Source organism: Sphaeramia orbicularis, chromosome 24 (genome assembly GCF_902148855.1).
Source record: "Sphaeramia orbicularis chromosome 24, fSphaOr1.1, whole genome shotgun sequence".
NCBI lineage: Eukaryota > Metazoa > Chordata > Actinopteri > Kurtiformes > Apogonidae > Sphaeramia > Sphaeramia orbicularis.
The window spans coordinates 25,596,556-25,623,733 of NC_043979.1; the positions used below are offsets into that span (position 1 = coordinate 25,596,556).

Sequence of the window (27,178 nt, forward strand, 5' to 3'; positions counted from 1 at the left end):
CATGAGCTCAGAAAAAAGCTCGCTTATAGCTTCATGACAGTGCTTTTTACAGCAAATATAAGAAAAGAGCTTATCTTTAAACAGAATTTCCTCTATTTATTAAGGAATACACAGTCCTTCAGTTTATCACGTACAATAGAAGTCTGCACATAAGGTAATGGTTTTCACTGGACCAGAAAAGGATGGAAAACTCTAAAAGGGGATCAAAGCTGTCAGAGAAATGTAAGAGTACAGAGTATAATATCAGCCTCTGAGATGTTGAAGAAGGATAAAGTAGTATAAAATATACCGTTGAATTAAATATCACAAGTTACAGTAATTGTAAATAATATACATATATACAGTGCTTACATAATAAATTCTAAATATATAGACAAATTGGACTTCCATCTTCTTCAGTGTTGGAATTTCCCAAAAATAAAATGCAAACGTGTTCCATATGTCTTAGAATTTGTGAAGCTTAGTCCTTTAGGTGTCAGTTATACTGGTCTACAATTTTCATTGCTCAACTTAAATACAGTCACAGAAAAAAATATTAGACCATCAAAAACAATGGTTATGAAATCAAGCACTAACTCCTGTGTGTATCATGTGACTAAAACAGACAGAAAAGAAAACATAGAATGCCTAAAAGCACTGTTTTTGTCAGTACAATGCCATAGCTATTGATGTAAGAACTGAAGTGATTTTGATTATTATCAAAAAAACTATGTATGTGGTTCTCATTGGACAAATGTAGAATATAATCTGCAGCGCTGGGGCAAAAAGTAGAATAACTGCTTCTGAGATGTAGAGTAGGAGTATGAAGTTGCAAATACTAAAGTGAAGTGTCAGTACCTCCAAGTTGTATATAGTTACATGCCACAACTCAAACAGACTGTCTTGCATGTGAGCACTGTAGCTGTAAGCATTTTGTTTGAGACATCAGATATCCTGTTAAACACAGTCACGGAAAAAATTATTAGACCATCAAAAACAATGGTTATGCAATCAAGCACTAACTCCTATTGTATCATGTGACTGAAACAGACAGAAAAGAAAACATGGAATGCCTAAAAGCACTGTTTTTGTCAGTACAATGCCATAGATATTGATATAAGAACTGAAGTGATTTTGGTTATTATCAAGAAAACATGGAAAATGGACAGATATCAGCTCTGAAATTAAACACTTACGAGCTATTTTTATTGTTATCATCATATTTGTCCATTCAAATGCACCTTTAGTTGTACCAGGCATTAAAATGAACAAGAAACTGAAGAAAACAAGGGTGGTCTAATATTTTTTCCGCGGGTGTATTATTAAATAGGTGTAGTATCCCTCCTTTCCAGCAGGTGGCGCTAGTGTTCTGTGGTTTCTCTGCAAACTGTGAGTGAAAACCCTGCAGTGCGAGTTTAAAATCCAGACCCAAACAAAACCAGGTAAAGGAAGTTAAAGTACATCATTCATGCACGAATATCAAGAAAATGCACTGTTATTTTGACACACAATTTAAGAGGATATTGTAAAGTATCTGAGGCTTATTTTCATTACATTTTAGCGTCCTTAGTTATGGTTTAAGAGCGGAAAAATATGGAGAATTAAATCAATCAGTGAAGTTTAACATGAACAGATACTGATGCTAATGTTTTCATGCTGATATATTCTGTTGAAAAAAAAAACAAAACATGCTGCTAATTTGGAGCAAAAATATTTAAAGATTAAAAAAAAAACCCTGTAAATTAACCCTTTCATGCATACTGGTCACTACAGTGGATAGTTATTCTCCAGCTGTTTTCTTGTATATTCGTGGGTTTTGTTGTTTTATTTCCATATCAGCCAACACAGTGAATACTTATGCATTATAACTGCAACTCATACCTTTACTGTACCTTTACTGTTTTTGATAAACCTGATTTGCGCTAACATGATTTAGTGTAAATCAATTGCTAATTGTTATTAGACTGTAATTAACAGGGGTTTTCTTTGCTCGAAAAGGTATTGTTTTTTGCCTATTATCTCCATGAATTGAGTAATAACTAATATTAGAGTATGTTAAAATGTGAGAAAACGGCATTAGCAGCATTTTAAAATGTTTTCATTTCATACACTGAACAAAAATATAAACACACCACTTTTGTTTTTGCTCCCATTTTTCATGAGCTGAACTCAAAGATCTAAAACTTTTTCTGTGTACACACAAGGTTTATTTCTCTCAAATATTGTTCACAAATCTGTCTAAATTTGTGTTATTGAACACTTCTTCTTTGCTGAGATAGTCCATCCACCTCACAGGTGTGGCATATCAAGATGCTGATTAGACAGCATGATTTTTTCACAGGTGTGCCTTAGGCTGGCCACAATAAAAGGCCACTCCAAAATGTGCAGTTTTATCACACAGCACAATACCACAGATGTCACAAGTTTTGACTGTGCGAGGAAAATGGTAGTCACACCAAATACTGACTGGTTTTCTGACCCCCCTGGACCACCCAATACAGTAAAAGTGCACATTTTAGAGTGGCCTTTTATTGTGGCCAGCCTAAGTCACACCTGTGCAATAATCCTGCTGTCTAATCAGCATCTTGATATGCCACACCTGTGAGGTGGATGGATTATCTCAGCAAAGGACAAAGGAGAAGTGCTCACTAACACAGATTTAGACAAATTTATGAACAATATTTGAGAGAAATAGGCCTTTTGTGTACATAGAAAAAGTTTTAGATCTTTGAGTTCAGCTCATGAAAAATGGGAGCAAAAACAAAAGTGGTGCGTTTATATTTTTGTTCAGTGTAGTTTTCACACAGTATATCACTTTCTGATGATGGGTTTTAAATACTTGTTTCTTTGCTTCAAAAATTAAACGCATGGTGTCCAGCTGAGTGGACATTTTTGTAACTCCATGAAAAATAGGTTCATGAAAAATTTTCAATTGCATTGTTTTTTTTATGCCAGAAGAGGAATAAAATCACTTAAGAAAAAATATTGACTAAAGTTCTCATAATTCGTGCATGAAAGGGTTAATGATGTAGTATTATTTTACTTACATTATTTGTTTATGCCTGTAAACAATGGGTAACCAGTGATAGTACTTTTACCCAACTGTTGTACTTGAACACAAATGTAAGGTACTTGAGTATTTCTGTGCAGTGTTCCTCCGGTCCAGCAGGTGGCGCTAATGTCCTGATAGTTTCTCTGCAAACAGAGTGGAAACCTTGCAGACGTGTGAGTCCACAGTCCAGAACCAAACAAAACCAGGTAAAGTAAACCAAAGTACATCATTTATGCAGGAATGTAAGAAAAAAAGTGCCGTTCTTCTTACACATGACATTTGGGGACGTTGTAAAGTACCACAGGCTTGTTTCCCTTACATTTGATCGTCCTTAGTTATGGATTAAAAGGCGAAAAAATGTGCAGAATTAAATGAATTAGAGCAATTTAACAATGACGGATACTGATAGATACTAATGTTTTCCAGTTTCATTCATTCTGTTTAATTAAACCATGTCTGACTGAGTGAGTGAGGCTCTATTTTCATTTAATGGTACTTTATACTTCATTTCTACTTTTTATTCTAGTGCATGTGTCTGACAGTTTAGGTTCCTTTCCCATTAGGGCTTGGCAATATGTCAAATATGTTAATTCAAATAATCGAGGTTTTGCTCCCTGGAAATGTCTGAATTGTAAAATTGAGATTATTCTGGAGAAAAACTTAACCCATAAAGACCCAATGGTACTTTTGTGGTAGTTCCTAAATGATTTTTTCTTCTATATCAGGGATGTGAAACTCATTTTAGTTCAGGGGCCACATTTAGCCCAGTTTGATCTCCAGTGGGCCGGACCAGTAAAATAATAACAGTGAAAAAAGTAAAAGTATATTATGATCAGGTTTACATCTACAAAGTTTCCTTAAAAATCTGAATAACATGAACAACTTGAATTGTCTTAAGAAAAACAAGTGCAATTTTAACAATATTCTGCCTCTGTTTATCAGTTTATCATTTACACATGTGCATTACAATCACACAAAACCTTTAGTAACAGGCAGAATGTTGGTAAAATTGCATTTACGTTGCTTAAGACATTTCTGTTTGTTCATATTTGTTCAGGTTATTCACATTTTTTGTAAAGTCGTATAGTTTGGTAATATAAACATTTTCATGTAATGTTACTTTTTTTTTATAACAAAACACTAAGAGAAAATTTGGGGTTGTCATTATAGGTTATTATGATAATATTTTACTGGTTCTGACCCATTTCATATCTAATTGGACTGTATGTGTCTGTATGTGGAACCTCAATTAAATGATTTTGACACCATTGATTGTTAATATCTTCAGTGTAATTTTTGCATTTCACAAATTCATCCCGTGGGCCAGATTGGACCCTTTGGCGGGCCAGATTTGGCCCCTGGGCCACATGTTTGACACCTGTGCTCTATATCTTTAAACTTTATTAAATGAGTTATCATCACTTACTCTAATATTCTCCTCTGTATTTTGCTGTTTTAGATATACAATAGGTATTTTCCTATATTTAATTTACTGATCATGTACATGTTCATTAAAGCTCAGATTAAAGTTGAGAATCATATCAAAAAAGTATCTTTTTCTGCAAAATATACCATTAATTGAACACAAAATAAGTATGTCCATCCACTGTCATTGATCCAATTCCACGGGTTTTACTGGTGAATCTGTGTTGTAGAAGATGATGGTGTTTCCAAGGGAACTACGGAGCCTCTGAACGTCCAAATGGGTCATATCTGATGATCATGAAAAGATGACTAACTTTATTTTACACCAATTATTTACATGCCTTGATAGGATTAGCAGATCAACAGGTGTAATACACTTTAGATCAGTAAATCATTTCAGTCGCCAGTGGATGTTTGGATCTTTATGGGTTAAAATGCATCCCCTTTGTTCCTTCAGTCGGCTGTAGTATTCTGACCTCTGACAGGAGAAGTGGTAATAATACTAATTATTTCATTACAGTGGAACCTTTCACTAGTTTGGATATATTAGGCCACAAGTGAACATTTAGTCCTCAAAGCTGATGTGTTGGAAACAACAAAATGAACAACATAAGGAACTGAGTGACTTTGATAAGGTTGACAGCTGCAGGTCTTGTTGGGTGTTCCTGGTCTGCAGTGGTTAGTACAGAACAAGTATGGACTAAGAAAGGACATCCCAATCTCAGACCATCTGTGGGAGGTATCAGACAAATAAATCCAACTTCAGGGATCTGCTGCGAACGTCTTGGTCCAGATACCACAGCACACTTTCAGAGGTCTGTTGGAGTCTGGGCCTCCTGTCAGAGCTGTTTTTGTGGAAAAAGGGAAACATACACAATATTAGACAGGTGGTGATAATGTTCTGCTCCCATAGATGCTTGATTGGTTGCGATCTGGCTGTTGTTTTTTAGATACTTTTGGTAGGTTCTAACCACTTTACACTGAGAAAATAAGATCTGGAGATGCTCTGACCCAGTGATTTGACCATTCCTTTGTCAAAGTAGCTCAGATCGGAACTCTTGTCCATTTTGCTGTTTCTATCACATCAAGTTGAACTGCTTCTAAATACATCCTACCCACTGACTGGTCCCATTCTACTGAGATAATCAAAATTACTAGTGGTCATAATGTTATTGTTAATCGGTGTATTCAGGGTGAAAATCTTCTTTGCATATACACACAAAACAATTGCTTCCAACTGTAAATCGCCCATAACATTGTAAAAGATTAAGATTACATTTTTTTTTGTTCGTATCTCCCAGCTCTATTTCACATTAGAAATATTCGTCCCCTTCTTGTCTTGTGAAAAGCACATAACCCCAAATTAACACGTTAACTGTGTTCAAAATTATCTTCCCTCTTAAACTAAAACTTTTTAATAAACAAAAAAAAAAAACTAGCATTTCTTCGGGTCTGTGATGTAGCCACACCTTTTGAAACACCAAAAAAGATTTTTCTGCAAATATTTCATTATAATAAACATTTTGTAAAAAGTTTTAGGGTGTACAGAAAAATATTTTGACTACTGTAAGTTTACACCTGAAATAGTAGTAGAACAGCGATTTTACTTCACCTTACTTTTCACACGTAATACGTTTTTCTGACAATATTTTTACATTAAGGTTCAACTGTGATATTACAGGGTGCTTGCGCAGGTCTTGAAAGTCTTAAAAAGTATGGAATTTTGAAATGCTCTTTTCCAGACCATGAAAAATCTGGTATTTTGTGTGAAAGTCTTAATAAAGTATGGAAAAAAGTTTCTCATAGTTGAATTTTAGAGTATGCTCAAAGGCACATAGTTTTGTAAGATAAGAAATATATGACGAAAGCATATAAAACTTGATATGATTTCACTAACCAGTCATTACTGGAATGATTCTAGTGAAACTTGTTTGTATGATATCTATGTGCTTTGGTGATTTTCATATGTTTTGAAAATGTTTCTGTCAGTAAAACACAATTTACTGCAAATTATGCATTCATTCATTCATACATTTATTAAAATGAACTTTTCTACAACACACAACAGGTACAGTCTCAACCAAAAAGTTGGTATGCAAGTATAAAAGTACATAAAATCAAGGAGTTGGGTAAAAAATAGCAGTTTTGAAAAAGTCTGGAATTTTTATTTGGATAAAGAGCAAACACCCTGTATTAGTACTTCTCTCTTCTTTTTCACTTGTACTGTATAAAATTGTCACTCCATAACTGTCTCTGCTGGATGTGTTGTAGGGCCCTGCTGAACCTGTTCTCAGGCTCAAATTATTTTACAAATCAGCACAAAAATGGAGATGCAGCTTCCCCCTCATGAAGGAGCTGAGCTGTCTGTGGTCGACATGCATACGGGTGGAGAGCCTTTACGCATCATCATCAGCGGTTACCCAGAGGTCAAAGGTGACAGCGTGCTCTCTAAGCGGCGCTATGTGCGGGAGAACCTGGACCACCTGAGGAGGGTGCTGATGTTTGAGCCTCGTGGACACTACAACATGTACGGAGCTTTGGTGGTGGACAGTGAGCTCCCGGAGGCGGATCTGGGCGTGCTCTTCATGCACAACGAGGGCTACAGCACCATGTGTGGACACGCCGTCATCGCGCTGGGACGCTTCGCCGTGGACTACAAACTGGTGAAACAACCGCAGTCACCGGAGACACAAGTGAACATCCACTGTCCCTGTGGGCTGGTGAAGGCGTTCGTGGAGTATTCCAATGGTCGGACAGGAGCCGTGAGGTTTCACAGTGTGCCAGCGTTCGCTTTTGCTACAGGTAAGAAGGAGACAAGGAGCAGCAGGAAGGGTTTAGTCCGATCACATGATGACATTCACACTTTTTCTTAGATGTGACGGTGACGGTGGAGGGATTTGGTGAAGTCGCAGTGGACATCAGCTACGGAGGAGCCTTCTACGCCTTTGTGGACTCACAGAGGTTTGGTCTGGATGTGTCCAAGTCCAGGACCCGAGACCTGGTCGACGCAGCCACAGCAGTGACCAAAGCTGTCAAATCTCAGGTAAAGATGTTCATATTGTACAGGTTTAAAGGGACAAACCTGAACTGCAATGGTTCATTTTATTGTGTTGTCTACAAATGTCAACAAATAAGAAAGAAATGGATTTATAATTAGAGTCAAAGCAGTTCTACAGGAGTCCAGCATCACGGGAAACAACGCTAATAGTTTAATTCTTTTCTGCAGTAATTCCTTTTATCATTAGAGTAGGTGTTGGACACCTTTATATTTAGAATAATCTCAGTATTGTCGTGAAATATTTGTGGAAAAATCTTTTGTGTTTTAAAAGGTGCGGCTCAGACAGACAGACACAAACAAAAGGAATTTTTTTTGTTAGTTTGTTTATTACAAAAAGTTTGTTTATTAACAAAAAAAAAAGCAAATCTAGATTCTTGACAGTTTCAACATGTCATGTCCTGGATGCGTTTCATTATCTTGCTGAATCGTCCAGTTTTGACCTTGATGGAACGGAGCATGTGCAGAAGGGAGGATGTAGGTTTGGAGAATGGAACAATACTTAAAGAGGGATTCTTAATGTAATATATCACAAATGCATGGGGTGAACAAAAGGTTTTTTCCACCACTATCACTGCTGCTTTAATGCAATCTAAAACAAAAGCATTTACAGAATAGTTGGAGGTACTGAAATTGTGATATTTTTGGACTTCAAACTGAATTATTTATCTCAACATCAAATAAATATTATTATGTTCCTGGTTTTCTTCGAGGATAAATATTGGAAAACAGACTAATGGTTTTTCAGTGAACAGTGTCTGATGGCTGATGTATTATGTTGGTTCAGGTTGTAACATAGAAGTCTCAATAACATGAACAAAAATAAAATGTTGGGCGCCAGACAGGAGAAGGGATAAATTACCTTCCACAAGTAAAATTTATTACAGATTTAACTTAAATGTGAAAGAAACAACAACAAAAAAAAAACCTAGCTGCTCACTTCCTTGTTACAAAAAAACATCAGATAACATAAAATTAAGGTTTCTTAATTTTCTCTATTTTAAATCATCAGTTCAAAATCATCTACATCCTCATCAAAACATTTCTAATTATTCATCAACTCAAAAAAAAAAAACTTAAATCAGGAATTAAACAGTAAATTAAATAGACATTAAATTAAACTTAGGTAGTCCGTCTCAGAACACAATAACTTTTTCATGTAGGTATGGAGTTCAGTTCAGTTCATGGGGGGTGTGTGTGTGAAAAGGGGTAAAGATGAAGGGGGTCCAGTTCAGGGCAGGTTGGAGGTTAGGGGCATATATGTGTTGAGTAGGGGGGGAGAGAGAGAACACAGGGGTATCTTCAGGCCAAACAGGAGAAGCCAGGAGAGTTTGGGGAAAAAAGGGGAACTTATCTGTTTGTGGGTGTCCTCCGAGAGAGAGTAACTGCTGAGTCCGAGCAGAACAGGTCCGCCTGCTCCAGGGATTCAGATTCTCTTCTAAAGTCTCCTGGGTCCACACCGGTCCATTTCCAGATTCTTCAGTTAAAGTCACATTAGGGTTTTCTTTTTTGTTTTTTTCCTCCTTTCCTTGTCAATCTCACTTCTCCTTTTGCTCTGACCTCCTTCCAGTCTCTCCTTTGTTTGAGTTTCCCTCCACACACAGCTCTCAGGTGTGTCTCATTTATAAGTTTCCCTTCCCCCTCCTTACCAGTGATGTCATTGTTACTTTCTACTTCCTGCTACAAGGTTATTTCAATTGATAAAATTTAATTAAGAAAATTTAATTGAACTCAAATTTAACACTATTTGTTTGATTAAGTACATTCTTTAGTTTTGTAAAAGTTATTAATGTAAAATAAAGTTTTAATTGGTCTTAAAGACATTTATCAGCATTCATCAGGCGTTAACATCTTGTGTCTGAAATGTTTGCAGATGTGTCAGTTCAGGTGTTTTTTTTATATAATTGTCAGTTCATTCAGATTATTGGATCAGAAATCAGAACAGAAATGAATGTAAAACCTACGTAACAGGAGATGTTTTGTTTCCAGGTGAAGCTGCATCACCCAGTCAGTGATGACCTGGCCTTCCTCTACGGCACCATCCTCACTGACGGCAAAGATCAGTATTCACCTGAACCCACCGCCAACATGTGTGTGTTCGCAGATGCCCAGGTATTTCTTATATGTTAGATAATTACATCCAAAATACTAACGAAAACAAGGAATACATTACAGATTCTGCATTGTGTCCTCTGATAATATCAAAAATATTAACGGGGTGTCTGCAGGTTTGAGGAAAGTGAAGTTCTGACATTGTAAGACATTTTTCAAAGCGTCTGGTTAAATTTAAGACCTTACATTCATAAAAATAGCAGTACAATGGGCCTCACAGTTATTGCCTTGAACCAGTCTTAACCATGTTTCAGTCCAGCTGATGTTATATTTCCATTTGTCTAGTGTTTCTGCTGCTAAAGCTCATACCTGAACCCCTCCACCCATCAATAATGGATGGTGTTTCCACTCATTCTGGTCTCCATTAGGTTAAAATGATAAAAAATGATTAGAAATTTGAACATTTTTTTTATAAAGATTTCCAAAGCAAATATAGCAGTATCATTAATTGCATCTGTGAATTTTTGAGACCCAGGTTTAAGGATTAATTATCAGTTTTAAGGATAATTAAGGCTTTAATTTAGAACAATCACATTTCAGACTTTAAAGGATCTGTATATGTGCTGGGTTTCCAGGTGGACAGAAGTCCAACAGGTTCTGGGGTAACAGCCCGAGTCGCTCTTCAGTATCACAAAGGCTTGATCCAGCTGAACCAGACCAGGACGTTTGAGAGCGGAGCCACTGGATCCCAGTTCACTGGAAAAGCTGTCGAGGTAAGAGTTGGACTCATGTGAAGATAAAGACAGGGAGAACGTTTGGAGGTTGACCTCTGATTCATGCTACATTAATCAACCAGGATCAGGCTGAGTTTTCCTCACTGCGATAAATGAATAAGATCCTCTAAACCATGGATGTCAAACATACGGCCCCTGGGCTAAAACAAAGTTGCCAAATGACCCAATGGGCAAATGGGATGAATCTGTGAAATGCAAAAAATACACAGAAGATATAAACTACCAACTGTGTCACAATCATTTTAGTTCAGGTTCCACATACAGACCAGTTAGATCTGTAATGGGTCAGACCAGTCGACCAGTAAAATACTGTCATAATAACCTATAAATAACTCCAAGTGTTTGTCTTTGTTTTAGTACAAAAAAGTAAAATTACATGAAAATGTTTACATTTACAAACTATCATTTGCATAAAATGTGACTAACCTGAGCGAATATGAACATGAAGGAGAAGTAAATGAAATTTTAACAATATTCTGCCTGTTGCTACATGTTTTGTGTATTTGTAGATCCACTGTGATCTATAAGTTCTAATGTACATGTGTAAATGATGAGTTGAGGCATAATATTGTTACAATTGCTATTAATTCTCTAAAGAAATTTCAGGTTCTTTTTTTCCTGAAAGTATAGATTGTAAACATTTTCATGTAATTTTACTTTCTTTTTTTTTGTATACAGTAAAACAAATAAAAAATTTGGAGTCGTCATTACTTATTGGTGGTCTGACCCATTTGAGATCAAAACAAACTGAATGTGGCCCCTGAACTAAAATGATTCGAATGCCCTCGATTGTGAATATCTTCAGTGTAATTTCTGATTTCACAAATTCATCCCAAGGGCTGGACTGGACCCTTTGAGGAGAGAATTTTCAAGTTGTTTGTGGTTGTTCATGTATTTCACATTTCACAGATACTTTGTCGATGTAAACATTTTCATAATGTAATTGTACTTGTTCCACTGGTCTGACCCACTTCATCATACTGGGCTGGATGTGACCCCTGAACTAAAAGGCTCATTTTGACTCAAATCACACAACTTTAAACCTTCAGATCTGCAAAAAAAAAAAAAAAAAATACTATTCATTTTAAAGTTAATACTCTGGTCATTGTCACATATGTGAATGTGTTTGTTTCTGCCCACACCTCCTCTTTTGTTTATTGTGTTGTTTTTCTTAGGAGACAAAGTGTGGCGACTTTAAGGCGGTGGTGGTGGAAGTCGGCGGCCGAGCCTTTTACACCGGAGTTTCTCGCTTTGTGCAGGAGGCAGACGATATGCTGACACACGGGTTTCTTCTGAAGTAAGCCTGAACACAGAACCTGATAAGGCAGCATCACAACTATTAAAGGACTGGAGTTGTAAAGTGATTGGTGAAGAAAAGATGCAACTAATTTCAGGTTTAGAGCAGATGGAATATATGTGTTTTATACATCAGTAACAGTTAATATCAATCTATCTATGTGAGGACAGTCACACTGATCATTTCATCCGAAGCTGTTGTAAAGGATTCACCACTAGATGTCGCTATGAGCTTGAGCTAACAGAAGTCCTCTTGTTTTTATACTTCAGCCTGTGTTTTCTTTGCACTCTTAATAATGTTCATTGTGAATAAATGACACTTTAATCCTCAGAAAATTTTCTGCCTACAGGTAAGATGTTTTGTTGTTGGGTCTCCAGGTTTTACCAACCACTAATCCTGTGGCTGTAACCTGACAGACAGTATTAGGTAACAGACGCTGACTGGAAACCCAACAAAACACTGACACAACATGTGACTGTTAGCTCAATGGAAAAAAAAGGTAGAGATATTTTCACCCATTTATTTTCCTCAGGTCATCATACAATGGAAGGCAATATTTAAATTATAAAAGTTCAATGGAGAAGTGTGACAGTGGATGGATTTACACATCAGGAAACATTTAAATCATACATATTACATCCACATGTCATGTTTTCTACCACAATGAAAACATGACATGTGATCAGAGTTTGCAAATAAGGAAGCTGTTAGTTTTGGGTTTTTTTTAGTTTTCTTGTTTTTTTTTGTGTGTAAATCCAGCCATTGTGCATGAAACATTTGATTTATTACAAAAACAAACTTCAAGGAGGACACTCCCAACACACAAATGTATTGCGTCATTTAGGTTTGGATTTAATGGCATTTAGTGTAATAATTATGACTTCATATGCGCATGTGTAACAAGAGCGCACACAACCTTATATATAGATAAATGTAATCTATGACATGAGTGTCCACACTTGTTGAGAAATTGCAGATTAGGCCCAGGCCTTGAGAGTACCCACTCAACAATTAAAGTCAACAGAGTTAAGGCCAGCTCTTAACAGGAAAAAGTTCAAATAAACATAAAGTGATCAGATATATAAATGCTGCACATCAATAATGTTGAACAGAAAAAAAAACAACTTCTCGGCTGCGTCACTTGGAGTTAAAACCTTTTCTGTCAAACGACCCAGCGTCTCAGTCCTGGGATGGTTCTGACAACAAGAGAACGGCAGTTTCCAGACAAAAAGTTCAGATTCAGTCTTTCTCCCAAAATTATCACTCAGACAATTCAGGCGTGTGAAAGTAGCCCCCGTTAATCTACGAAATCCATCCATACAAAATGGCCCCTTGTGTTTCTATTGGAATCATCTTCCCATTTGGTTTGACGATCAAGCCCTGAAGAAGGTTACTAGCTGCACATTTCACTCTGTGCATAGATCCTGACGTACAAAAACAGCACAGAAGGAATCCTATCGTACAACCGCGAGCATCTCTCCCACCTGGAGGGAAGCTGTTTTTACTGGAGTTCATTCTGCGAGAGGAGTGATGCAGAACATTGTGTGCATCCTAAACATTTCATTGGACATTTCAGAGCCGATTCCCACAGGCGTCCAGCAGGAATGATCTCATTTGGTCTAACATAGGTTCAACTTTTGGCTTCTGCTCCATTTTACTTTTGAAAAAAAAAAAAAAAAAAAGATGAGCGGTGTAGACTCCTTCTCTGTGGGTCTACTGAAGCTGAGCTGGGTGGGAATGGTGCTGAGGAATGTTTGTGTCACTTTGACCCAGAGGGAAACCAGCGATGAGGTTTGAGCGGTGGAGTGGTGGGTGGGTGGGATTTGAGACCTCAGTTCTGCTCAGAAGTTGAGCTTCGTGACCGGTCGCTCTCTGCTCGAGTCCGTGTTCTGGCTGTTGATGCGCTTGCGGTTACGTTTCATCTTTGACAAGTCTTTGTCGAAGACTTCACCTGAACGCAGCGCCGACACCAGGTCGTCAAACTCGCCGCCGTCATCCTCCCCGTTTGCCTTTGCTTTCCGGGCCTTTCGCTCCTTCTCCCTCTGTTCTTTGAGCTGGACACAAAAATAAAGAGAGTTGTAGGCTTGATATAAAAAAGTGCAGCTTACAATCTTAAATTAAATGTTGAGTTTATTTTACTGATACAAACCTAGCTATACAGGATCAGTTTAATATGTAATCATGATGTAAAGTCCTTTTTTCTACTGTTTTTCTATTTTTTGACAAAATACTAATCAACATTATTTTTTAATATTCTATTTTGTTTGTTGTTGATTGTTGGTCATTTTATTATACTTTATCATGAGTTTAATAGTGGGAATCAGGTTAAATGATACATTGCCCCTGATCACAATACTCCTGTAATAATCATTTCCAATAAATTGTGATGTCTATGTAACTGAAGAAAAATCCCCCTTAAAGGCTTTCACTGCCTTGTAGAGTCAATTTGAGATGAAATAATCTAATAAAAAAAGATATGCATAAAATCTTAGTTTAATGCCTTTAACTGCTACATGTGTCACTCCAGGAAGTCACAGGGGAAGGGAATACGTCCACAGCGTCTGTGTTGTAATCTGTTTGTGTCATTGTATCCATAATGTGTCACAAAAGACATGATGTAGTCAAATGTTAATATTTTCCTTCACTGCTAATGTGACACTGACTCTGCTTTAGTTTTATTTACTTTACTATTACCACTTTACTGTTTCTAAATGTCTAAAATGCTGCACATTAAGCTTCTGAAAGTGAAACTTTAAATGCTTGTGTTACAAAAAAAGGGGTTTTCAGGCATGTTTTGTACCAGCTGTTGGACTTTTTTGTTGAGGATCAGATGGAAAAGGGAACAGTAACGAACCTGAGCTTCCATTTTGGCCCTGCGCTCCTCCTCCTCTTTGCGTTTTCGCATGTTCTCGTTCTCCTGCTGAGCCTCGCTGAACGACTGCAGGAACTGGTCAAAGATGCCAAAGAACTCATCTGGCTGCATCTTACCGTTATCCTCGCCGAAGTGCTTTACTGCCCTCAGGAACTGTGGGACCAAAGGGACACATGGGATTAGATTTACAGCAGACACAGTAGAACCGTGTTTTATTCTGACTTTGACTGTTTTACAGGAGTCTCATTAGGTCTGAGCTCTTTGAAATCAGAGCAGGGCACCAGCAGTCAGGCTTTGAAGCCCATGTGAACCCAGATTTGACCGGCTACTGATTACAGCTGAGGCCGGAGACTGGAGCCAGAGCCCAAATTAAGGCAACGTGTTTGTTGGGCATATCCGCAGCATGTTAAAGGGAAGATGTGAGATCATGCTGAGAACATGCACTTTTAAAGATCTGTACTTTCACAACAGCTCTGTGGCGACACCTGGCTTTATTTCACAGAGTTCAGTCTGTCTCTGACTATGCAGACCATACAAATATTCTGCAGTTTTTTTTTTTTTTTATCGTTGCAACAGGATGACATGCATGACAAAGTATCTCTCGTGAAAATCTGCTTTTATTTTAGTGTCACTCTGGTGTTCTGCAGAAGAACTGTTTTATTACATATCCATATAAACACACAGAAGCCTGACACATGCAGTTGTTTAAAGGGTCAACAGGTTTGCTGTTTCCCAGTCCTGACAGAGGACCACTGCAAATATTTAACTGTGGGACACCGTAAATGATTCACAGAAACTAATGGTTGCCATGTGACCGCTTGGGTCAATGTAGCAGACGTACTTTGGGGGAAAAACATGCTCAAGATGAAAACTCCCTCTGCCTAGCACCAGTAGATGTGGACAGACACACATAAATCCAAGATGAAGGCGTGAAGCTTCCCGGAAAAGGTGAAAATACTCAGGTTTCAGATAGGAACATTTAATGGAGCCCATTTTGTGTTAAGTGGCAGAAAACAGGAAAAAAGTGATGAGAAAAAAGAACTGTCTTGCAGATACACCTTTAACCTGTCATTTTCATAGGAGCTGCCCATATTAAAAAAGGATGTATGATCCCCAACTGAGAAGCACCTTATAAAATAACATGGCACAGAGCAGCTGCCAGATGATCAAACACTCAAAACTGTGACCCAGTGTTCATACAATTCTAACGTGAAACTGTAAAATAATATCCAACTCCCTGCCTCTGTTCTTGGTTTTACTTTTCACCTGCACACATGGCAACAGGCAGACTGACCAATAAAAACCCTGTGGTGCTGCAGCAGGAAGCTGAAACACTTCTCTCCTGCTGTTAGCTTTCCTAGAAAGATGACCACCGAGGTCAATAAGGCATGTAGAAACAGCTGCACACAGAGGAAATGGGATGCGAGCTCTCAGTGACAGTGCGCTGTCCGGTCTGTTCAAACAGACACAGGCTCAGTTCTGCAGAAAACAAACCCACCGGTCCACAACAACTCACCAGCTCTTTGGCCTCAGTGAGAGAATCCTCTACATCAGAGAAGCTGAAGCTGGCCACAGTGATGAACTGACTCACCACCGACACAAACTTATCGCCCAGTTCCTGCGGCCGCTTCTTCTGGTACTCCAACTCCTAAAAACAGCGAAATGAGGAGGGATAAGGCCCTGCACAAAGGCTCGTATTATAACCATGAGCAACACAAAACACATCATCTCATAAATGTTTGTGACTCACGCTCTCAACACTTTTCAAACCACTGCGCAGGTTGCCAATATCTTTTTCCAGCTCTGTCATGCTGCAGAAAAGAGAAAGAGCCAAGTTAAATGTAGAATCTAGGATTATTGCCTCACTGTTGTTCGCCTCTGCCAAGTAGTCATGTTGCACTTTACATCTGACCAGGCTTATATAACACATTGACTGAAGATTGTGAAGGAATTTAATAAAGGGCATTAAGTGCATCTTTTAGTGAAATGGAAAATCCCATTATACTAACTTATGATTCCAATGATATATTTATAATGAGCAACATGCCTCTGTTATAGACTTTTTTTTTTTTTTACAGAGTATGACATTGAAGAAAAGCAGAGAAGGTGACCCTGACCAAGTGGTCTCATCGCTTTATCCCACTACACATGTGTGTGAAAAGTCATGTTTATGGTTATGACGGCTTGATTTGTGGTCAAAACATGTTTTCTTAAGTGGCATTGCCCTTAGCATTTGACTATTACAATGTAATCAGTTTATCTTTGAGTCCAAATGAATGTTTGTGCCAATTTTACAGAAATTTGGTCAAGCTGTTCTTGAGAGATCATGTTCAGCAGAGTCAGAGAAATGAAAAGACTATGTGAAAAGATAACGCCTCCGGCCACAGCCAGTGTGAAGGTAGAATGAAAGCTTTAAACAAACAAGAAGATCATTTGAAGGCTATGCAGATGTTTTGTGCACATACTTGACTTTTGCAGCCTCAGAGAGGTTTTGAAGGTCCTCCTGGAACATCAGGACTTTGGGATATTTCTTCTCCAGGATGGTTATCAGGTAGTGAAGGAGAGTGATGTTTCTGCAAACACAGGCGTACAGCACATTTCACATCAAATGTCAAATATATCGCTTTTATTATGGAGGCTCAGATATGAATATCCATTTCCAGATGTGACTCAAAACATTTCAACACTTTCTGTTGCTGGCTGCACAGTTTTCATGTTTTATATTACGATTGGCAGAGTTCTTACTTGTCGATGCTGGATTTGGTATCTGCGATCTTGTTGAGGGAGGACACCTTGAAACCGTAAGCATTTCCCCTCTGACCTTTGTTCATGTAGTTTCCAAAGGCCAGCACCACCTCCAGCAGCTGCTTCAGGTTTTTACTGTGTAAAACCTCTTTAGATGCCTTTGTCAGAGCTGGAAGAGTGGGATGCTCACATTTAGTAGATGTCATACTACAGCTATGGCAGACTGCGGAATACCACTACAGCTGCACAGATGCATTCAAGGACAACCCTTCCCTTACTTAAAATAGCTGAGTTTCATTGACTGACATAAATATACTTAATAATTATTTACTGTACTTATATGAATAAAATCCACTTGTACCCACCTTCAACTTTGGGTTTAATCTCTGCTATTCTCTCTGCAAACTTCTTTTTGAAGTATAACGACTGCAGCCTCTGCTGGTAGTGGTTTATTCTGGATATGGGATGGAAAATGCGTGTCAGAGAAGAACAAAAATAGAAAGAAATAATAAATTATAACAGGGAAATCCACAAATTTAGACAAGAGCCACAAACAAGGACATTATGCTTTCAACAAAATAAAGTAAGCCGCCTCTGTGCTTACTTAATGGTCTATATAAATTTGAGCTGTGGTGATGGAGCTTATTTTGGGCAGAGTTTATGTTTTCAGTCTTTCAATCGCAGACTCTGCAGCTAATGAATAGCTCAGTGACTTTTGGCCTCTAGTACATCCTCTATTCTAGGGAAGGTGAGAGAAGGAACATTTAACCAAATAAAAAGGACCAAAATGACAATAAATAAGATGAAAAGTACTTGTATAATCCTGTGGTTCTTTAAACAGTCTTCTCTAATGTACCCTGATTTTTTTTTCCTTTCATCTGCCAGGACTTTGTTTACAAAACTGCATTATATCACATTACTTACTATTTGTTCAGAAACATGATTTAGAAAAAGTGATTCACACAGACAGCCATTGTTCCAGCTTAAGTCAAAATCCATGTGTCTGCTCATGTATCTGCCATGACCACAAGGAAACAATAGCCACTGTAGTTTGAGCAGAGTTCTGCTCTGACCTGAAGTGTCATGTCTGAAGTCGGTACCTGTTTAATAAAGTACATGTTACCTGCTCATCTCATAGAGGAAGCGGTCGGGTTTTGCCATTCGGTCCAGTTCGTGTTTGTGCTCTTCTAGAAGATCCACGTCGCTCTTCTCTGGGACAAACTTCAGCAGCTGATAAAGCAGGAAGAGTCTCTTTACTTTACACTCACACACTTGTGTCATTGTTTTGATTAAAGACAGTGGAAGCATTTATCATCCTGCCTCTGTCTGCTGGAGCTACTCTAAATGAACTGGGGGATGAATAGGACTGAACTGTTGCTGATATGCATTTCAGTGTCTCATTTCAGCATAAAATCAAGAAGTAGTACTTTAAGTGTTTTATGGCTTTGGAGCAAACTTTTGTGAGAAGTCAGTGTATACATGAAAAGTAAGAATATACGTCAATGTCAAAATTTAATAGAATACACTCCTGATCAAAATTTCAAGACCAGTTAAAAAATTGCAAGAATTTACATTTTGCATTGTTGGATCTTAAGAGGGTTCTAAATAGAGTTTCAAAATGCAAAAAGAAGAAATGGGAGTGCGACAAAAAAATTTCTTGACAGGAGTATATGACATTGTCAAATTGGGAAGACAAAACATGACATCAATCAACATGTCTGCCCAAACCTTAAAGTAGTTAAACCAGTGTAGATTTTTCCCTGTTGACCTGAACACATCAAAAAAAAACCTATAATACAGGTATATGTGAAACACATTTCCATTCCTTTTTCCAAACTTTCTTGCTTTATTTATACTTCTAAAATGACTTTTAGGTTTTTCATGACTGTACAAACCCTGATTAATGACATTTTTTCTCGTGCCAGTACATTTTACATGGCGCAAGTGTAATAAAAGGCTTCAACTGCAGTTTCTGCACCAAGTGGAAAGGAAACTTAATCACATACCTGCTCTAACATATCTTTGGGAAGATCTTCCTGTTCATCCATGGTCAGGATGGCTCTCTTGATCTCCTCATTTGACAGCTTCAGCCTGCAGTGAACATGAAGTAGGAAATACCATAAAAAGTACATTATAGGATGTGTTCTGTCAGTGGTGTTGTCTTAAAAAGGGTTATGTAATGTTCAGCGGTAAACCTACCTTGAGAGGAGGATGTTGCAGTTTTGAGCTCGACGACCATCGATCACTGAGAGCTCCTTGACTTTTTTGGAGCTCAGTGTGTCGTCCTCTGCCTCTTTCTGTGAGCAAGCAGAACAAAAGTTATCCACAAATATACTTGGAATAAAGGTAAACACCTACATATGTATACCAACACCGTAACTTCCCCAATGAGACCTTCAATTATAGTATAAATATCCAAACCACATTCAAACACAAACATCACGACACTATAAACACGGCACGCACATGAAAATAAACACACTACTTCAACTAAGGGTTATGTATTCTGTCACACACAAATGAGTTAGACACGGTACTGTAAGTGCACTCACCTGTTTGCTGTTATTGATCATAAAGAAGTCCTAAAATGCAGGCAAGAAGCAGGGAAGATGTAAAGCACTCATTAGAATAAGTAAAGCAGTTACGTGATTGCAGCCCATTAAATAAAATGGCAAATGAATCAGAGCTCAAATAGACGACGGTGGATCTATCAGTGATGAAGTGAGCGGCAGTCAGACATGAATGGTCCTTCAATTATGTGGTCATATGCGTGCGTGTTGATCATTACATGCTTGTAGGTAGCTCACATGCTAAGCACAAACGGAATCAGTGTCCAGTGTTTTCTGCTTTTCAACTAATCAGGCTGTGGATCAAACTTTAACAGAAATTACACTAAACTACTTTGTTTGTTGTAAAGTCTGTTTAATAGTCATACATTGGCCTTTTTCTCAATAGCACTAATAAGACATGCTCATTTCCTTTTGCAGAACTGAAAGCTACTTCTAATCAAGCCTTTTTGCTATAACTGGGTTGATTTCAAACTTAAGCCACAAAAAGGAAAAGTTGATTCTGAGCAGCTCGCATGCATTTTCAGTCACATATGGCAACACGATCCAAACCACAAACAAAAAAGAAAAAAATAAATGCATTCCATTCAAAAGTGAAAAGGCATTTTAGGTGATTTAAGCAAAATAAAATCTAATCCATGTGATAATTTCTCAGTTTCAGTCAAATGTCAGGGTGACTTTTGCTCTTTGTACACGATCACTACTTTTAAAATAAGGATGAAATCTAAGTCTGAATTCAGCAGATCCGTCACCCTGATCCACCTCTGTGCTCTCTGTGATGGTAGATGCAGATATGTTCTGGATGAACTGGACTGCGTTGAGGTCAGTACCTGCTGTCTCTGATAGGCTGAGAAGGTCTTCTCAATGTCCTCCAGATCCAGGACTTTGAAGACCTTGGCATCGTCCACCTCCATCCACACTGTTCCTTCTAGTTTATTCTGAGCAGAAGAGGATTACAGACAATATTTTAAAACATACATGAATATACAGTATGTACAAAACATTTCAATAGTTATTTTCATAGTCACTTAAAAAACAAGTAATTAAACTATTCTCTAGTAACTTTCATATGTGTAAGAAATGATCTACATATACATAGCTTTTAGTTAAAAACAAACTACTTCATTTTAAACATTTATCATGTTTCTTCCTTGAATTTTATAATTTTTCATCATGTCGGCTTTAAAATTTTGATTTACAATTTTAATTTTGCATTAGGATAGGCAAAACCTCATTATTAACTTTGTAATTTCATGACTTTTCCACATTTTTATGGAATTTAATTACTTTTTACATGTTTTTCATGGCTATGTGAAGCCTGTCTTTATGTTTTGTGCCTTCACCTCAGCTATCTTGGACCAGTTGAAGGACTTGAGTGGATTGGCCGGCTGGGGGATGTTCTTCTTCTTTAGAGAAGGTCCCAGAGGGGCCCCCGGTGGTGGAGGGATGCCTCCCATGGGTGGACGTCCGGGTGGAGGAGGGGGACCACCGGGAGGAGGAGGCGGGGGAGGTGGAGGAGGCATCATACCGCCAGGAGGAGGGGGTGGGGGAGGCGGGCACATGCCTCCAAATGCGGGCATGGGTGGAGGAGGCAGAGGGCCGCCAGGGGGGCCTGGGGTGAGGGGAGGTCCGCCGGGAACAACGGCAGCAGCCTGTCTCTGAAGGGAAAGGGAAGGGTACATTTATTATACATGGTTTATATAGTCAATTCTAACATGGAATCAACAGTAAGTAAATTATCTTTAAAGCATTAAGATAGGATGACAAATTTTTTTGTTCTGTTTATCAACCATTTTAAGAATTTCTATAGTTTTTTTCTGTTTTATTGTGTACATTTACACACTTTTGTGGACATATATATTTTTCTAGGCATCCTCTAACTCCCATATTTACCGATCCCCCTTCCGTGATGTTATATGCATTGTGAAAACACTAAATATTAAATAAAAATCTTAGTTATTTCCTACTCCTAAGCTTCATTGTCTGAGGACTGATAGCTTCAGGTGTCCATAACACAGTTGTAACAGTTGCATGTTAGGGCAACGTCAATTTATTTACACCTTAAACTTAAACTATGTGAGAAGAGTCAAATTCACTGTGTGACTTTACAGGGAAGTTCATTCAAGTTTTCACTGGAAGGGACCGTCTGTGCAATAGTGTCAATCTAAATAGTATAAGACAGTTCTGAACGCAGGCGGTGAATATAAAGGAGGACGTACGGTGCTGAGCTCATGCAGTCGGGTGGTGAGCTCGGCCACTTGCTGTTTGACATTCTTGTGCTCTGTGCTTTCCTTTTCCAGTTTCTCTTTCATCTTGTTGAGTGTCTGCATCATGTCCTCCTTCTCCTGCGTCTTGGCATCACATTCACGCTCCTTCTTCTCAAACTTCTGCTGCAGCTCATGATGCTCTGTGATGGGGAGACATTCACTGAGCTCATCACCATATGTTCTACGTACAGTTTGGATTAGAAGACGTTAATTTACACAATCGTACACACCTTTTCTCATTTTCTCTGCCTGCTCTTTCCACTGTTTCACCTCATTCTCATTGACCAGCCTGCAGTGAGGACAACATATAATTAACAACATAAAAATGACTCGCGTCCAAAAAGCATCGATCATTTTCTGGACTTAAAAGAGATGCTATTTTTATCTCGGCATTGTTGAGCAAACACAGCTCTGTTCTACATCCTTCAGTCTGGCAGGCAAGTAATCTGTTCCATGTCCTCATTCATGTGTCTTTGTATTCAGAGAAAGTGGATGACTCACATCCGGACAACGTTTTTCACGTTAAAATTCTCCAGTGGCGTGACATCGGGGTCATGACCTTTGTCATTCTGCAACACCATCTGCTGGACGATGCGGTCCAACAGCAGCCAGTACTGCACCGTGTTACCACTTCGTTTGTCTGGAGGAAGAAGGAGAAGACATCGGTGAAAGGTGTTTCTCATTAACCTGCTGACCTGACATGTGTTTCCTTCAGTTTTATGATGTTGATTACGACGAGCATCTTCATCAGTGTCTCAAATAAAGAGGGGAAGTTAACTAATGTCTAAACATCTAAGTCCTTTCAAGACCCCCATAAAAAGAATGATATCATTACAACATGATGATTTATTATTCCATTGGTCAGTGCGGCTCATGGGTTATTTACAGTCTCAACCCATTATGAAAGTCTCTCTAGCTCTTTGTTTTGTAAGTGGGAATGCTACGTGGCTAATCTGGATTTCTTTCAAGTTTTGCAAGAAATAAGAGTGTAAAGAGTCATAAATAATAAACATTAGCCAACAACGCAAGCTGAATTCAGATTGTCTTGGAATGCACTTATCCTATTTCTGTACAGACTAATCGGAAAAAGTCAACAAACTTATCTTTCTGGCCAGAGAAGCAGTGTGTTTTTAAAGTGTTTACTTTGCAGGACTAATTATATTGAAGTATTTTTTTTTATCACATATCACAATTAATAGGAACATGTTTATGACCTTTATCTGTTCCATGTCAGCAGCGTTCATGTGCTTGAGCACGGTTTAAACTTTTCATTCCAGCAATAAATAAGTGAGAGAAAGCCCAGGCTTTTAGGGAACACTTACGTGGCATGAGGAGGCAGTGATGCAAGACAGACATAAAGTGCGGATATGCATCAGTGTGGTTCATCTTCTTGCGGATGAGATCAAAAACCTGCGTGGCACTTTTGGTGTCTATATGTACCTGCAAAGGTCAATATAACAATATTCACTATGTGACGTGAAATATGTAGCAGTAATTAGACAAGAGTATGGACAAACTATTTTCCTTACCGACTCAAAACGTTTTGATAATGCCAGCTCATCCTCATTCCGCAGCATCTCAAAATAGTCTAAATGCCTAAGTAGAAAGAGAAATAATGGATTACAAACAGGGAAGGGAATTGATTTTATTGATGCCATTGTTCTTAACAGTTCCACTGACTGATCCAAGGCTTTGTTTCTTCTCTTATTGATTCCTGGTTTGTTTTCTGTGTAACAAAAGTACGAGTACACAGGTTTTCTGCATCACCATAACGGTTTATTTCTTAGTGTGAACACAGAGAAATGGGAAAAGGCAGAGAACAGAGACAGGAGGAAAAAGGGAAGTGACTTGTTCTGAAGTTTGCAGTTTAATTTGAAAACAGTTCACACATACGTTTGATGTCATTGTTTTTGTCAGAAAAACAAGCTGGCATTAATAAAAGGACCTGATAAGTCCAATGGATTCAACCATATAGAAGTGGTTATTAATTGTCATCCCTATTTACAAAGACCGTCTGTAAAATGATGCACACAGAAGTTTAACATTGACAAGGCCTTTGACGTCAACATTTAGTCTTACCTGTCTAACGTGGAGTTTTCATGAGAGCGTAGTTTGTCAATCACAGGCTGTATTCCCAACATGAGAAACTCATATCGGAGATGGATACGGAATTCCAAACTTGTCTGAAAAAAACAATACATTAGTATTAGAAAAGTGACCGTGTGCTTAATGAGGTGACTGACCTTGTGATGTAACAAATCTATAAATTCACCTCTCCGGCGCCTTGACTCAGCACAGCATTTATAAAAGACATGATGGCTGTTTTCAGGTTGACCTCGTCCCTGTATCGCCCCGTACTCCGATCCAGCTCATTAATAAGTGACTGAGGGGGAACAAACCATTGCAAGTGTTAAATCATACACAGGTGAGACTGCTTTTTAACGCTAATGTCCAGTATGAGGCACTTAAACACCTTTATCTCTTTGGTTTGAATGTGTTAATGTTCTGCCGCCCACCTGAAAGCGAGTCCTCTCACAGGCGAAGCGTTGATAATGCAGCATTGCCTCCAGGATTTTTTTGTGTCCGCCAGGCACCAAACATACAGCACCCATGATCTCCAGCACCGCCACCTTGGTCTTAATGTTCTCTGTGGCCAAACTCTGAGCAATGATGTTGATGCTCTCTGAGTGAGAAAGGACGTGGGCTCGGCCCTGTGAATTGTTCATCAGAGCTTTGATGCAGCCGATCAGAGACGTGTGGATCTGCGATTCAGTGGTCTCATAGTCCATGCTCTTCAGAAAATTTAGGATACACGTCAAGCCATCCAGGTCAATGAAGCGAGTCACAAATCTGAGTGACAAACATAATATATGTCATTCAAACAGTATATGAAGTTATTATCTTCTATTTTGTGAATAATTGCATTAAATACTGTGATGTCATGTACTGAATCATATCTACTCATTGTATTTCCCAGGACACTGACAGAATCATCTTCAGTTAAATGTAATAATTTACTTGAGACATTTCCTTCTTAAATCCAGTGCAAAGGTCAGCTCCCTGCAAATTTAAAGCAATGTTTTTTTCACCTGTGAATTTACAAACATTTGAATGGTCACAGTGACCTTTATGGATGTTTACTTCTTAAAGGACACATTTACATAAGGTTTTAGAAGTGAAAAGAGTGACAGCATGTGTGAGAGAAGGTTAACTGATGGGGCGATAGTGGACATCAAACATAAAGCACAAGAAAATAAGATGATGGGCAGAGTAAAGAGGGTCTTTCTGAAGGTGTCCACCTCATTGGTTGTGTCCTCAGAGCCGTCTTCAAGCTTTCAATGGTTTTGTTCCTCTCCTCTTCATCCTCCTTTTCCAGAGCGAGGAGCGTTTTTCTCTGTTCCATGAAAGATTAAACACCATGAAAATCTGTTCTGCTTTTATTTGAGGAAAACCTGTTGCTCATTTGTTTTAATGTGACACAAGATGTAGCATGTGACTGTGTGCATTTGCCATCTGTGTTAAAATCAGTCATAAACATCAGCTTGGTTTACATGTGTCAGTTTCGCAAATGTATCTCAGCTGAGTTGGTTCTGAAAGTGAAAGAAGCATCTCTCTAACAGGACCATATTTTTTCAGAGCAAGAAAGAAAGGGTTAATTCTATGACTTACAGCTGCCATTGAATTTAGCTGATCAATGTAGTATTCGGGCCAACTCGTCGCACTTTTGTTTTCTTCTTGTTCCTGAAAAAGACAATACAGAGAGAGAATAAATGATGGTGTGGAATAATTCAGAAAACCACTGTCTATTTTTTTTTTTATTTTAATAATAAAGGAACAAAAAGCCTGTGACAAAATGTCTTGGTGTTTGTTCTAAGAATATTAACTGGGAGTGACTTGGTTTGAGTTTGGTTACATAACACCAGAGGGAAATATTTCAGAGTCACATGAGGGGACAAAATGTTATTTAGTTCATGTCACATGTGTCGAATGCACCAAAGTTGAACAAACTCGACAAAAGACAGTCATATGATCCCTTTTCAGATCATTATCTCCGAAGACTCAACACCCACAAACACCAACAAACACGTGGACAGAAGGTCCGAGGCATAAATAGACAAAAATGGAGCAAGAACTCAAAAAGTAGGGCAACACAGATATACAGCCTGTTTTATCCTCTAGCACTTTCCTGAGTTTCAGAAAGAGAAGCTGAGAAGAGAAACGAGAGCACAGCTGCTTGAGAAAATCTTCAGATTAGTAAATGAATGTTAAAACTGTGGATTAGGGGCACAGCATGATTTACATTTAGATTAATCTCCTGACAGGCATGTGAAAAATAACAAAAAACAGTGCCTTGATTATTTAATTTTCTCATTTAAGAGAAAATGAACCGACCCTGAACTTGGCTTCTACTTGAAAAGGTCCCCGGCTTTCATTTTAGCTCTTGCCCCATTAAGCGCAAGTGAGCTGTGACCATCAGGAACTAATTGGGCGTCAGTTAATAAAGCAGCCTGCGGAGACTTGGCAGTTCTGACAGAAAACGCTGGCCTTGGTGGGTCTGCAGGGATCATGCAGGGACAGAAAGGACTGATCCTGCTGCTCGGATCTTGACTGGTGCCAGCTGAACCAGGCGGCGGCTGGAAGAGGTTCAGTCCATTAATGGGACAGTCGGGTGCAGGGGTGGGACCGCTTCCTTTTGCATTTTAAAGAGTTCATCTCTCAGCGCTCTTCAAACACTGAGGAGTCCAGAGTTTGCACAGGGTCAGGATGACAGAGAAGGGTGGGCAGCTTATTTTGGGGAAATTATTTGAGAAAGCACAGATCAAAGAAGCTTCAGGAAGTGGAGTTGCAGAGCTGTGAGGAATCAATCTTAGTAATTCAGGGCTAATGGGACAGTGCATTTGAAGAAGATGCCCTTTGAGAACTTTTATAAATGAAATCTGAAACCTAACTTGAAAATCTCCATTAGATAATCTGCTTGCAATGGTTTTTTCCGTCTTAAAATGAGGCACAGGAGATGCCATCCTGATCATGTGTACTGCATTACAAGTTCATTAGAAGCAGTGTGTTTTACAG

General features: G+C 38.5%; 2 protein-coding genes across 2 annotated transcripts in view; one reads left to right on the top strand and one right to left on the bottom strand.

Moving 5' to 3' along the window:
• Positions 1-3,143: 3,143 nt before the first annotated feature.
• l3hypdh (trans-L-3-hydroxyproline dehydratase) lies at positions 3,144-12,800 on the top strand. Its single transcript, XM_030128122.1, has 6 exons — positions 3,144-3,237; positions 6,728-7,258; positions 7,330-7,499; positions 9,501-9,623; positions 10,199-10,336; positions 11,533-12,800. Exons 2-6 carry the CDS (start codon positions 6,781-6,783, stop codon positions 11,656-11,658), a joined length of 1,035 nt encoding a protein of 344 aa, XP_029983982.1. The 5' UTR covers positions 3,144-3,237; positions 6,728-6,780; the 3' UTR covers positions 11,659-12,800.
• Positions 12,378-27,178, bottom strand: part of LOC115414798 (disheveled-associated activator of morphogenesis 1) — a 33,764-nt gene continuing 18,963 nt past the window's right edge. Inside the window, exons 4-26 of the mRNA XM_030128120.1 lie at positions 25,775-25,846; positions 25,405-25,499; positions 24,622-24,955; positions 24,378-24,488; positions 24,185-24,288; positions 23,635-23,701; positions 23,428-23,545; positions 22,607-22,745; positions 22,336-22,394; positions 22,058-22,245; positions 21,182-21,496; positions 20,669-20,776; positions 19,824-19,853; positions 19,471-19,568; positions 19,278-19,362; positions 18,395-18,501; positions 17,637-17,725; positions 17,272-17,440; positions 16,992-17,099; positions 16,277-16,337; positions 16,043-16,174; positions 14,509-14,679; positions 12,378-13,708 (exon numbers count right to left, since the gene is read on the bottom strand). Coding sequence (XP_029983980.1) covers positions 13,496-13,708; positions 14,509-14,679; positions 16,043-16,174; positions 16,277-16,337; positions 16,992-17,099; positions 17,272-17,440; positions 17,637-17,725; positions 18,395-18,501; positions 19,278-19,362; positions 19,471-19,568; positions 19,824-19,853; positions 20,669-20,776; positions 21,182-21,496; positions 22,058-22,245; positions 22,336-22,394; positions 22,607-22,745; positions 23,428-23,545; positions 23,635-23,701; positions 24,185-24,288; positions 24,378-24,488; positions 24,622-24,955; positions 25,405-25,499; positions 25,775-25,846 — 2,973 coding nt within the window. The 3' untranslated portion in view covers positions 12,378-13,495. The remainder of the gene's footprint in view (positions 13,709-14,508; positions 14,680-16,042; positions 16,175-16,276; positions 16,338-16,991; positions 17,100-17,271; positions 17,441-17,636; positions 17,726-18,394; positions 18,502-19,277; positions 19,363-19,470; positions 19,569-19,823; positions 19,854-20,668; positions 20,777-21,181; positions 21,497-22,057; positions 22,246-22,335; positions 22,395-22,606; positions 22,746-23,427; positions 23,546-23,634; positions 23,702-24,184; positions 24,289-24,377; positions 24,489-24,621; positions 24,956-25,404; positions 25,500-25,774; positions 25,847-27,178) is intronic.

Bases quoted from the DNA above. Each gene is read 5' to 3' on its own strand.
- l3hypdh (XM_030128122.1), top strand. From the start codon at position 6,781: ATGGAGATGCAGCTTCCCCCTCATGAAGGAGCTGAGCTGTCTGTGGTC. The intron at 7,500-9,500 runs GTAAAGATGTTC...TTTTGTTTCCAG, and splicing joins CCAAAGCTGTCAAATCTCAG to GTGAAGCTGCATCACCCAGT. The intron at 9,624-10,198 runs GTATTTCTTATA...CTGGGTTTCCAG, and splicing joins GTGTGTTCGCAGATGCCCAG to GTGGACAGAAGTCCAACAGG.